General features: G+C 32.7%; 1 protein-coding gene across 4 annotated transcripts in view; it reads right to left on the minus strand.

Annotated features, from left to right (window-relative positions):
• Window positions 1-287: 287 nt before the first annotated feature.
• Window positions 288-13302, minus strand: part of LOC111685209 (PH and SEC7 domain-containing protein) — a 40463-nt gene continuing 27448 nt past the window's right edge. The window contains exons 3-11 of one of the 4 annotated variants that reach the window (XM_046947888.1): window positions 11814-11934; window positions 9597-11713; window positions 2499-2751; window positions 1622-2123; window positions 1366-1559; window positions 1108-1300; window positions 872-1047; window positions 700-797; window positions 288-633 (exon numbers count right to left, since the gene is read on the minus strand). In XM_046947888.1, the coding sequence (XP_046803844.1) occupies window positions 313-633; window positions 700-797; window positions 872-1047; window positions 1108-1300; window positions 1366-1559; window positions 1622-2123; window positions 2499-2751; window positions 9597-11713; window positions 11814-11934 (3975 nt within the window). In that variant the 3' untranslated portion in view covers window positions 288-312. Of the gene's footprint in view, window positions 634-699; window positions 798-871; window positions 1048-1107; window positions 1301-1365; window positions 1560-1621; window positions 2752-9596; window positions 11714-11813; window positions 11935-13302 lie in introns of all 4 variants that reach the window. The other 3 variants (XM_046947887.1, XM_046947886.1, XM_046947885.1) reach the window with 3 other exon arrangements.

Genomic DNA, 13302 nt, shown 5'->3' on the forward strand with positions numbered 1-13302 from the left:
TAGACTATGACTAGACTATAGACTAGACTATGACTAGACTATAGACTAGACTATAGACTAGACTATAGATTAGGCTATAGACAAGACTATAGAATAGACTATAGACTAGACTATAGGAAACTGTAGACTAGACTATAGACTAGACTATAGAACAGACTATAGACTAGACTATAGACTAGACTATATGAAACTGTAGACTAGACTATAGAACAGACTATAGACTATAGACTAGACTATAGACTAGACTATAGACTAGTCTATAGACTAGACTATAGGAAAGACTGGACTATATACTTGGTCATATAGAATAGATTAAAGACTTTTTATATTTATTGATATACGTTTCCCAACACTTACCAATAACAATTTGGTATGCGAACTGGGTAGTAGAGGTCTTTGGAATCTTTTTTGACTACCCACTCCTCCTTCCAAAGGAGGCGCTGAGTAGGCGGCACATACAAAATTAATAGTTTCTACCCACGACTGTAATTCTTTCGAATCACTAGTTTGGAATAAATATTCAGCCTGATCGGCGGTTTGTAAACGAAATACATGTTGTTTTTTGGTGTAATCAGTAGCCTTTGTGGCCAAGGCATGATGTATTCGTATGGCATTGTGTAGATTGTCGGACATCTGTCAAGAAATAAATTGAACATTTAAAAATTCTTACACTTTTATGGAAATAATAACTAAACTTACTTGACTTTTACGAAAACCATGCTCATCCTTATGTAAATATAAAACTAAATCTCTAAGAGTACAATAAAACATTTTCCAAGATCGTTTGCCAAAAGGAGCTAAAAGAATAAGACAAAATAATTAACAATTATAAAGTTTTGCAAATTTAAATAAAAAAATATTTGCTGCTTACTTTTCTTATAATTAACATCATAACAACATTTGCGCATAACATAGCCTTTTTTATATTCCACAGCATTGGCCGCTTCAGGTATATCCAAAAATGGGTTCTGACCCAATTGACCAGTGTTCTGCTGAAGACTTTTATTATCACCTTGAAGTTTTTGCAAATCAACAGGATCCTCATCACTGTAAAATTAAGCAAAAATTAGTTTTTATTTTACAACAATTTAGAATACAAATACTAACAGTGCCCATTCCAAAGGTTGAGATTTGATGGCTTGATATAAACTCTTGAGTACATCTTTGGGAAAGTTTTCGCCATCATTAAGTTCAGCCAAATTTTCAATGAACTCATTACAGGTCATTTTGCGTCCAATATTCTGACCATGTAAATCGGTGTTTAACAACATAATAGCACAGGTCAAGGTATGAACAGCATCTGTGGTAGAAAGGTTTTCTTAAATATTAAACATATTCGTATAATGATTCGTTATTAGTTCTTACCCTGAGAATTAAATGTTCCCGGGTTACAGTCTAAATAACGCTTGGAAAAATGTACTAGAACACGTTCTCGTTCCTGAGTTTCACCCGATAACGAGAATTGTTGTAGAAATTCTCTTAATGATTGATCTAAGGATTTGGTTTCAAAACTGAAATATTTTAAATATTCATCAGCCACGGCACGATTGAAGTCATTGCTGTAATTAAATGAGAAATTCTTAAATCTGGCTTTCATTTACAAGCAACTCTTCCCACTTACTTTTTACTCAAATGACGTGAAACATCGCTTTTCTTGAAACCGTCCAGAGTATACAGTCTTTTTGCCAAACGTATTGCCGATGGCATATCCACAGCCTTAGGAGAATAATGATACGAATGCAGTGACTCAACATCGCTGCCATCATCGGAAACGGGAGGTGATGATTCACGACCATCGCCCAGTGTTCCAGAATTACTATTTGGTGATGTCGTTTGTTGATACATAGGACCAGCAGCATCTTCGGCGAGTGTGGCAAGTTCATCTTCGGAATTTTTATAATCAGAACCCAGAGATCTCATTGAGGAACCATTATTATTATGAGAATTGTGGGAATTTGTCGCGTTATCGGCACCACGCACTTGTATAACAACTTTGTGTTCGGATGACTTTTGTTGCTGTTGATGATGTCTTTGTTGCTGTTGTTGTTGTTGACGCTGCACAGCAGCATCAGAAACCAGTATTGTTGAATCCGAATCGCTGGGATCGCTAAGTATCATACCGCCTAAAAGATCGCGAGAACTGAGTAAATTATCATCATCCTGATAGTCAGGACTAGATATATTGGATATAGCTTCGGAGACACTTTGATCTCCTCCGCCGCCTCCAGCACCACCACCTGTACTACAAGCACCACCTAATGTATTATTTGTGTTAGTTAAACTATTATTACCACCACTACTATTATTACCACCACCACCACCGCCATTAGGACAATGTAATAAACCCATATTGGTATTGGTTATGCTATTAGTACCACAAGAATTATTTATACTACCGTTAGTAACAACGACATTATATTGCTGATATTGTTGCTGTTGCTGTAGCTGTTGTTGCTGATAGTTATGACCATTATTATTTGTATAATTACCACCAATACCTAAGGCTCCCTTCGAACCCGACGATGACATGACTGAACTTGATACTGATGTGGGAGAGGCAGGACTACCGGCTGAATGATGAGGTGATGAACTTATCGAACTGGAGTGTGAATGATTATGTGAATTATTTGAACCATAATTTGTTGAATACTGTTGTTGCTGTTGCTGCTGCTGTTGTTGCTGTAAAGCTGCCAATTGATGTGGTTGTAGGGGAGCATTATAAGTCCATACAATACGATCACGATCCGAAGCCTTTGTTATGAAAGAAAATTGTTTAAAACAATATTAGTAAAATCACTTTTACAATTTAGTTTTATTTTAATTTTTTATTAAAAGCTTTTTTTAGCTGTTATACTAAATTTTTCTATTGTTTTTATTTTCTGCTTTAAACAAAAATAAAGAGAAGCACTTGATTATTTTAAAATTTTGTAATTTTAAACTATATATTACATTAGAATTTCGATTCTTTTTCTTTTTGTAATTATAGTGCTTCTCATCTCTAAGTTAATCTAGTTTTCTAATATAATTTTTCTTTACATTCATAACAAAATTCAAGTTGAACTATCAAATCTAGTCTATAGTCTAGTCTATAGTCTAGTCTATAGTCTAGTCTATAGTCTAGTCTATAGTCTAGTCTATAGTCTAGTCTATAGTCTAGTCTATAGTCTAGTCTATAGTCTAGTCTATAGTCTAGTCTATAGTCTAGTCTATAGTCTAGTCTATAGTCTAGTCTATAGTCTAGTCTATAGTCTAGTCTATAGTCTAGTCTATAGTCTAGTCTATAGTCTAGTCTATTGTCTAGTCTATAGTCTAGTCTTCAGTCTAGTCTATAGTCTATAGTTGAATCAAAAGTTTACTCCACAGTTCAGTCCAGTCTATAATTTACTCTACAGTTTATTCTGTAGTGTAGTTTATAGTCTATAGTTTAGTCTGAAGTCCAGTTTATAGTCTATAGTCAAGCATTCCAGCCTAATTTTCAGTCTTTAGTCTTAAGTATAATTTATTTCATTGTTTAAAATGTTATAATACAATATTTTGTTAAAAACAAACAATGGACGTAAAAAACCGAAGGTACTGCAATTCGTTTGATTATTTTTTAAAACAACCTTTTTGTTAGCAATGATACGTAAAAATCGAACCAAAAAAAATAATAAAATTAACCAAAACAAAAACTTAAAAATGAAAAGTTAGCACAACATTTAGACCACACAAGCTGAGAAAACTCCCATTACGCGTCAGCCAAGATCTTGTTGTTGATCATTACGATCTGAGCGATAAATGGTTGCTCGATTACTACTACTGTACCTGTTTCCAGATGATGCTTGCTGTTGCGATTGAGGTTGAGATTGTGATGATTGTTGAAGTTGCTGCTGTTGCAGTTGCTCGTTAGCATTAATACTATTTGGTGCTGCTGAAGACGTTGGCATTGGTTGTAAACGTATTGGTTGTGCCGAGACAACCTGTGTTTTAAAGAATTTATCAGTGTCCTCTTCGTTTAATTGATTACACTGTTGCAATTCGTACTGCTGTTGATCAGCTAAGATTTTAGCTGTTAAAATAGACACATACGCCTTGTAACGACGTAACTGAAGTGGAAGAAAATAAATAAGGTTATATATAACTGGACAGTGTTTGAGATTGTTTTCATTTATATTTTATTTGTTTCTCTTTGATTCTGAAATAACACTTACCTCATATTGTAAAAATAGTTCCTTTTCTTTGTAGTTTTGTAAAGCTAAACCTTTAGAGGGTATGGGACCCTTTTTATGTTCTAATATTGTATTCTCCAATTTATTTAATTGCTGTTCATGTGACTCCAATTGTTCTTTCTGTAAGAAAGAAAAAGGAAAGTGTAATAATCGGAAAATAAAAACTATAGAGTAGACTATAGAGTAGACTATATACTAGACTATAGACTAGACTATATACTAGACTATAGACTAGACTATAGACTAGACTATAGACTAGACTATAGACTAGACTATAGACTAGACTATAGACTAGACTATAGACTAGACTATAGTCTAATCTATAGTATAATCTATAGTCAAGTCTATAGTCTAGTTAAGTAGTCTGGTCTGGTCTAGTCTACAGTCTATAGTCTTGTCTAGTCTATAGTCTTGCCAGTCTATAGTCTAGTCTATAGTCTTGTCCATTCTATAGACAGTCTATAGTCTAATCTATAGTCTTGACTAGTCAATAGTCTTCTCTAGTCAATAGTGTATTCTATCTATAGTCTTGTCTAGTCTAAAGTCTTGTCTATCTATAGGCTTGTCCAATCTATAGTCAGTTTATAGTCTAGCCTACAGTCTAGTCAATAGTCAAGTCTATAGTCTAGTCCATAGTGTAGTCTATAGTCTAGTTTATAGTATAGTCTACAGTTTAGTCTATAGACTAGTGTATTGTATAGTCTATATTCTGGTCTATAGCCTGGTCTATATTCTGGTTTATAGTCATGTTTATTGCCTAGTCTATATTCTAGTCAGTAATCTATTATACAGTCTAGACTTTAGTTTTATCTATAGTTTAGATTATATTCTTGTCTATAGTATAGTCTATAGTCAAGGCTATAGTGTAGTCTTATTTATAATCTAATTGAAAGTCTAGTCTTTAGTATAGTTATATACTGCAGTCTATAGCCTTCTTTATAGTCTAGTCTATAGTTTTGTCTAATGTCTAGTTCATAATTTAATATTTAGTTGTTTAGTATTTTTACATGTAAACAAACAGACCTAATACTTTTATAAAAGAAAAAAACAGTAAAATTTCTTTTATATTTATTAATAATTAATAAACTATAGTTTTGTAGTGTTGTGTTACAGGTGCATAGTGTATTTGTGTTAGAAAAATAAAAAACGAAAGAGAAAATCAAAAAATTCGACGGCACAAAAGAAAAAGGAAAAAGATTAATTATAAGCGTGCATTAATAAGAACCGCATGCCATTTAGAGTTTTTTTAAATGCATGCATTTTTTATTTGTATGATTAAAAGCAAAGTTAATGTTAAATGGTTATTATATTTTTTAAATTTATTTATCGATTTTATTGAAGACTATTTTTCGATGAAGAGAAAATGGTCAAATAATTGAAACAGAAAATAAACTGCAAAAAAATACAGTTACCTGTCATATGTGTTATTAAAAAACACAGATTCCTTACATAATTTAAAAATTTGGTTTTGTTCCCTAAAAAAACTAATAACTTCCCAAGTACTGTGACAATTTGGTTTTATTATACCTTCACCTTCGTGAGAAGGGTATATATAAGTTTGTCATTCCGTTTGTAATTTCTATAATATAATTTTCTGACCCTATATAGTATATATATTCTGGATACTAATAGATAGCGGAGTCGATTTAGCCATGTCTGTCTGTCTGTGTGTATGTTGAAATCAGTTTTCAGAAGACCCCAGATATCTGTAGGACCTTGACTAGGTATGAACCTATAAAAAGGGACTTTTTTGGTACTTTTTCGTTATACAAATGGTACTTTTTCGTTATACAAAAGGTACTTTTTGAATATTCTATAATATTGAACCTAGAAACATGAAATTTAAAATGTAGGACCTTGACTAGGTAAGAACCTATAAAAAGGGTCTTTTTTGGTACTTCTTCTTTCTACAAGAGGTACTTTTGAATTTTCTATAATATTGAACCTAGAAACATGAAGTTTAGAATGTAGGACCTTGACTAGTTGAGAACCTATAAAAAGGGACTTTTTGGTACTTTTTCGTTCTACAAAAGGTACTTTTGAATTTTCTATAATATTGAACCTAGAAACATGAAATTTAGAATGTAGGACCTTGACTAGGTATGAACCTATAAAAAGGATTTTTTTGGTACTTTTTCTTTCTACAAGAGGTACTTTTTGAATTTTCTACAATATTGAACATAGAAACATGAATTTAGAATGTATGACCTTGACTAGGTAAGAACCTATAAAAAGGGACTTTTTGGGTACTTTTTCGTTCTACAAAAGGTACTTTTTGAATTTTCGATAATATTGAACCTAGAAACATTATGTAGAGCCTGGATTAAGTGGGAACCCATAAAAGTGAAGTTTTTGGTACTTTTTCGTTCTTCAAAAGATACTTTTAAAATTTATATAATATTGAACTAGAAATATGAAGTTAAGCATGTAGAGCCCGGATTAATTTAGAGTTTTTCATTTTTTGTAATAAAATTCGTAATGACTGTTTTTTTCACACATCATGGTGAAGGGTATATAAGATTCGGCACAGCCGAATATAGAACTCTTACTTGTTTAGAGTTAACTATTGTTTGTCACATTTATTTAGTGCAAAAATAATTACTTAACAAAACCTAGATATTGATCTTTTGTGAGAAAATTGCACTTACTGGTCATTCACTGGCGAGTAAATGTCAAAGCAAATTGTCTATGAATGTCAGTCTGCACTACCCCCCAGTCGGTCTCAATAATAATAATAATAATGATAATTTGTCTGAAATGATGTTGACCTCTCTTTGTGGTTCAAATAACAAACTTAAAGAAAAATAGAGTCATTCTAGAGTCATGTTAAATAGTAAGAAAAAGCAATAAATTATTGTATACAATGTACATTATAATTAATAAATAAAAAATAATAATAATTTAAATAGTTGTAATAAGTAGCAGTAGATGAGATCTCTAGACTAATATAGAGAAATTTTATTATAATTTTTCTTTTTTTTGTGACGTTTTTGTACAAAAAATGAAATATTAAAAAGAGAGGGAGAAACAACAAAGTGACAACAACCTTTTGTATAGTTAAATGAGTACATTTAGTGTGTAATTGTTGTTTCTGTTGTTGCTGTTGGGTGGTTGCACATGTTGTATTCTGGTTAATGGATGTTGATGTTTCTGTTGCTTCTGTTTCAGCTTCTTCTTCTGTACTAGTACTAGTATCAGTAGTAGTTCTTGTTGTTATAAATTTCTTTAAAATATGAGTAGTAGTGGAAGTGGGAGGAGTAGGAGAAGTTTGATTATTAGTAGAAGATTGAGTTGGTGTTATAATAATTCTCACTTTACGACGACGTTTATTGAATATATCGCGTTGACTACGAGCTTCCGTGAAGCACATAGTATGGTATTGGATGGTGATGTTGTTGTCGTTGTTTCAGTTGTTGTACTTGCAGACGACGACGAAGAAGATGTTGTCATTGTTGTTGCAATAATAGTATTATTGTTATTATTATTAATTGTTAATTGTATACAAGTTTTAGTAGACGAAGAAGATTGCTAAAATAATATCGTTTTTTTAAGGCAAAAAAAAAAAAAAATACAAACACACACACACACAAACAAAAACACATTGTCAAAACAACATTGAGTTGATATTGAGTAATAAGAGTTAAAAAACATTGAAAGAGAAATAGATTGTATATAATATGAAAAAATATACATATATAAAACAATTAAATTATAAGTTTTGGTTAGTAATGTAGAAAAAAACAACCACAATAAATCAACCGAAAATAAAAATTTTAATAAAATATTAAAATGTTTAAGAAAATAGACAAGAAACAACATTGTATGTAAGAAAGGAAGAAAAAACAAAGACAAAAAGAGAATAGAATAGAAATAGAGCTTTGGTAAAAAATATTTGCATTTGAAAAGTGTTGTAGTAGATATAATTATTGTAATTGAATTGAAAATTTAATTTAACAAAAAACAACAATACTACACTATAGAGATTTCGATATGTTATTTTGAAAAAAATGTACAAAAAAACTAAATTCAAAATCCAAAAAATTAAACACTTTAATCTGTAGTCTTAAGTCTATAGTGTAGTCTATAGTCTAGTCTAGTCTATAGTCTAGTCTATAGTCTAGTCTTTAGTCTAGTCTATAGTCTAGTCTATAGTCTAGTCTATAGTCTAGTCTATAGTCTAGTCTATAGTCTAGTCTATAGTCTAGTCTATAGTCTAGTCTATAGTCTAGTCTATAGTCTAGTCTATAGTCTAGTCTATAGTCTAGTCTATAGTCTAGTCTATAGTCTAGTCTATAGTCTAGTCTATAGTCTAGTCTATAGTCTAGTCTATAGTCTAGTCTATAGTCTAGTCTATAGTCTAGTCTATAGTCTAGTCTAGTCTAGTCTATAGTCTTGTCTATAGTCTAGTCTATAGTCTAGTCTATAGTCTAGTCTATAGTCTAGTCTATAGTCTAGTCTATAGTCTAGTCTATAGTCTAGTCTATAGTCTAGTCTATAGTCTAGTCTATAGTCTAGTCTATAGTCTAGTCTATAGTCTAGTCTATAGTCTAGTCTATAGTCTAGTCAATAGTCTAGTCTATAGTCTAGTCTATAGTCTAGTCTATAGTCTAGTCTATAGTCTAGTCTATAGTCTAGTCTATAGTCTAGTCTATAGTCTAGTCTATAGTCTAGTCTTTAGTCTAGTCTATAGTCTAGTCTATAGTCTAGTCTATAGTCTAGTCTAGTCTATAGTCTAGTCTATAGTCTAGTCTTTAGTCTAGTCTATAGTCTTGTCTATAGTCTAGTCTATAGTCTAGTCTTTAGTCTAGTCTATAGTCTAGTCTATAGTCTAGTCTTTAGTCTAGTCTATAGTCTAGTCTATAGTCTAGTCTATAGTCTAGTCTATAGTCTAGTCTATAGTCTAATCTAGTCTATAGTCGGAAAAATTTAGTTTAATTTTGTTAAACATATCGAAGTTCTTTTAGATAAAAAAACCAAAAACAAAACACATATACTACAAAAGGGATTTTTTAGGGGTGAGGGATTCTTTAGGGAATAGATATAACACAAACAACACAACAAATAACTACATAACTTTGATTTGTTTACTAAAAAAGCGGGTTTCATGGTTTAAGGGATAAAAAGTGGAAAAGGATTAAAGATTGTATTGATATACTAAGCTAAATTTGAATTGGAACGAAAACGGCTTAAATGTAATTGAGATTATTGGTACTTAGCCTAACAATTTTGTTCATATGGAAAATTAACAATTAAAAACCAAAAGATTAAGAGAATCACTTAATAAAATTCCCAAAAATCCTTTAAGTTTTCAACAAAAAAAAAACACTAAAAATACTTTCTTTTTTGTTTGATTAGGAAAAAAAACAATTCAAAATAAAACTAACTTACCTGAGAATCTTCCGAATCTTGTCTGGTATCTAATAGTGTATTCAAAGAACTATTTACATCCTCATCAATATCAATTGGTATAACAGCACCCATACCTTCACGTTGTATCTGCTGTAAATGATCTTCCGATTTGCTGGTGCGAAAACCGGCCGAATCACATTTGCGCACTATCTGACCGTTATGACGACGTACCACACCCGAACTATCAGCTCCACATACCACACCACTGCCTCCCGCCAAATTCGAAGGTTCCGGACTGGTGGGTACCGAATTGGCTGTCTCCTTATCGATTAGAGGTGTCGAAAGCGAAATGGGTGAAGTGGGCACAGAAAATGAGGTCTCATCTTGTGATGTATTGTTGCCTGCCCCGGCACCGGTATTACCCACGGTTGTGGATGAGGTTGAAGAAGCGGATGAACGTTGATGACGCGCACAGTCGACATTGTCTTGTGAGTTGCGCTGCTGTTTGTATCTTAAGGCAGCCTTTTGTTTCTTTAAAGCTTTTAAACGTTGTTTGGCCGAGGCTGAAGCCACTGAATTAGAATATTCCTCATCCTCGTGCTGTTCATCATCGTCATCATCGCCATATTGCATTAAACACTGACGATCGCTAGCCTCATCGTCGGCCTGGCCACCAGCGCCCAAACCACCACTGTTATAAGTTTCCAAATTAGTAATATCATAATTAGTTTGATCCTCTTCGTTTTCCTCATCCTCTGCTGCGTAGCGTTCATAGTCTTCATCGGGCTCCTCGTCTTCATTTTGATAGTATTCATAGGATTTGTTTTGTTGTTGCTGTTGGCGTGTTTGTTGTTGATAACATTGTTGCTTGTGCTTTTGCATATAATGGTGATGTTTAGTCTTATGATGTGCTTGTTGCTGAGGAGGAAGATTGCGGTGTACATCCCCCTCCTCATCGTAGTCTTCGTCACCCATATTCTCTTCATCCTTTTCTAGTTCTTCACACAGTAGAAGCGTGTCATTGGTAAGAGAATCTTTGCGATTGTTGTAGCTATTATTAATACTATCACGTTGATATTGTTGCTGTTGTTGTTCCTGTTCTCGTTCCTTTTGCGCCTGCGCTTGTTGTTGCTGTTTACGTAAACGTGATTTAGCCTTATTTTGTAATTCCGCCGAGTCGGTACTGTGTGTGGGTGATTCTTGCGATGAGGAGGAAGTGGGTGAGGATTCTCCCGAAGCTTTAGGCGCTAAGGCACCATTAGCCCTTGCTACTGCCGCTCTGTTGGGTGAGTCACGTAGTGAATCGACTTTTTTAGCTTGCACTGGTAAAAGATTGCTATTTTGTGGTGTTCGCGATAGATTTAAAATCAAATCACCCGTCATCATATAAGCCTCGAAACGTGGTGCTTTTGCTGGTTGTGGTGGTGCTGAGTTGGGCTCCGGATCTCTGTCCTCCGCGGCATATGAAGAGGAAGAAGATGATTTGCCCTGTCTCGTTGTATTACCGCTGTACGAGAATGAATGTTGTAAGTTATTGGATCCCACCATAAAACTAGTTCCATTAGTGGTGTTGGTAGTTGCTATTGTTGTAGTGGCAGCTGCAGCCGCTGCTGCTAGTGATGCTTTTGTGGGTATTTGTGAGGGTCTTGGTCGTTTATGTTGCGGTGATTGTTGAGATTTTTGTGTGGGACATTTTAAAGCCTGAGGTATGCGTGAGGGACGACTTGTGGGAGAGGTGGCTGTTGTTGATGTTCCAGTACCGGCTCCACTACCTCCTCCTCCCCCACCACCCGCCAAACCCTCTACCAATTGTATTTTAGCTGAGGAGGCTGATGAACTACGACTATGATTACTAGTCGTGCTACTGGGTTGACGTTGTGGCAAGTTTGTTGTTGCTGTAGCAGATATTGTTGATTTATAACGTGTGGCGGCGGGTGAACTAGAAGTTGGTGATTGTTGTTGTTGCTGTTGTATCGTCGTATAATTGTGCGTCGTATCGTAATGTAATTTATTGGCAGCTTCGTGATGTTGTTGGTGATGAGGTGATGATGTTCTTGAATGATGATAATCGTAATTATTTGTTGTTTCTATATCTATATAATGGGGGCTTTTTGTATTTGCTAATTGTTCTTTAATGCGTGCTTTTAATTTTGGATCTGAAATAATTTACAGAAATATTAAATTACTCAATAATCTTCAGTCTAGAAATTTGATTTACAATTGATATTTTTTAAGAAAATCTTTACATATATTTACCTCTTTTCAGTTCCAATGTTACTAAATCCTCCGATAAACGCAAACATTTTAATACCTCTTTCGTTGTGTATCGATGTACATCGGTTCCATTAACTTTTAAAATCACATCGCCAGCTTCCACCTGAAACGAAATAAATTTTCGAAAACAGATTAAATTAAATCTTTTATTTTTCTTTTAAAATTTAGTATTTTCAGTTATTTTTTTTTTTTTTTTTTAATTTCATTAGTAAACATACTTATTATCTTATTACATACAGTATAACAACTATTCATTTGTTAATTATCCAAATCCTTTAAACAAAATGACAAACTTTTCCAAAACCATCATCAACATTATTTTCTCTATATCTTTACAAAACAACAACAAAAAAATCCTTTATTCACCCAATACATTAACACCATAAAATCCTTTTTCTTACTCACACACCACAAAGTCGGACTAAAAAAAAGGAATTAAATCGAAAAAAGGAAGTGAAACAATGAAAAACGCAAAATCGAAATGCATGTTTCTTTTGATGGCAAATGCATTTGAAAAACATTATGGTAAGAGTAGAGTAACCACCTTGCAAGTAAATAAGTAAATAGGTGTGGGGTAATGGCAAAAAGAAATGTACTAGATTTCATCTAGTCTATATACTAGATATACAACAAAAACACATGCATACATTTAGTTTTTCTATATAATATATATATATATGTACATATAAGACGATATCTTTTTATGCGTGATATTTTATTGATTTTTTTTCAGTATTTTATTTTAGAAGATTTTTGTTTTTTGTTTTACTTTTATTTAAAAGAATATATAAAAAAAATGCAACAAGAAAAAAACTTTTTATAGAAAATGTAGTAAAATATGAATATGGTATAAAATACATAATAGTATTGGAAAAATACAATACGTTATATCTGGGCCACATATCATACAACATATAGTTTTATTATTTCTAGTCTATCTATAAAATATTCTATATCTATTAAAGAGTTTTTGTCTCTCAAAAAAAAAAAAAAACAAAACTAAACTTTTTGACACTTAACAGGAGCTCCTAACAAAAATTGTTAGGTATTTGTAAAAGGAAGAGAAAACTAGAATACTGCAAAAACAAAAAGGACCAAAAACGGGGTGTATTGTCTGTAAGTAATTTCTGAAATAGCTAACATTTTAGTTAAGACTATAGACAAAACTATAGTCCAGACTATAACTACTATAGTACATACCACAAGGCAAACTATAGACTACTTTATAGCTCAAACTATATTCATGGCTAAAAACTAAAATATATAACTATGACTAATCTATAGTCCAGACTATAGACTAAACAATAGTCCAGACTATAGACTAATCTATAGTCCACACTATAGACTAATCTATAGTCCAGAATATAGACTAATCTATAGTCCAGACTATAGACTAATCTATAGTCCAGACTATAGACTAATCTATAGTCCAGACTATAGACTAATCTATAGTCCAGGCTATAGACTAATC

Source organism: Lucilia cuprina, chromosome 4 (assembly GCF_022045245.1).
Source record: "Lucilia cuprina isolate Lc7/37 chromosome 4, ASM2204524v1, whole genome shotgun sequence".
NCBI classification, from domain to species: Eukaryota; Metazoa; Arthropoda; class Insecta; order Diptera; family Calliphoridae; genus Lucilia; species Lucilia cuprina.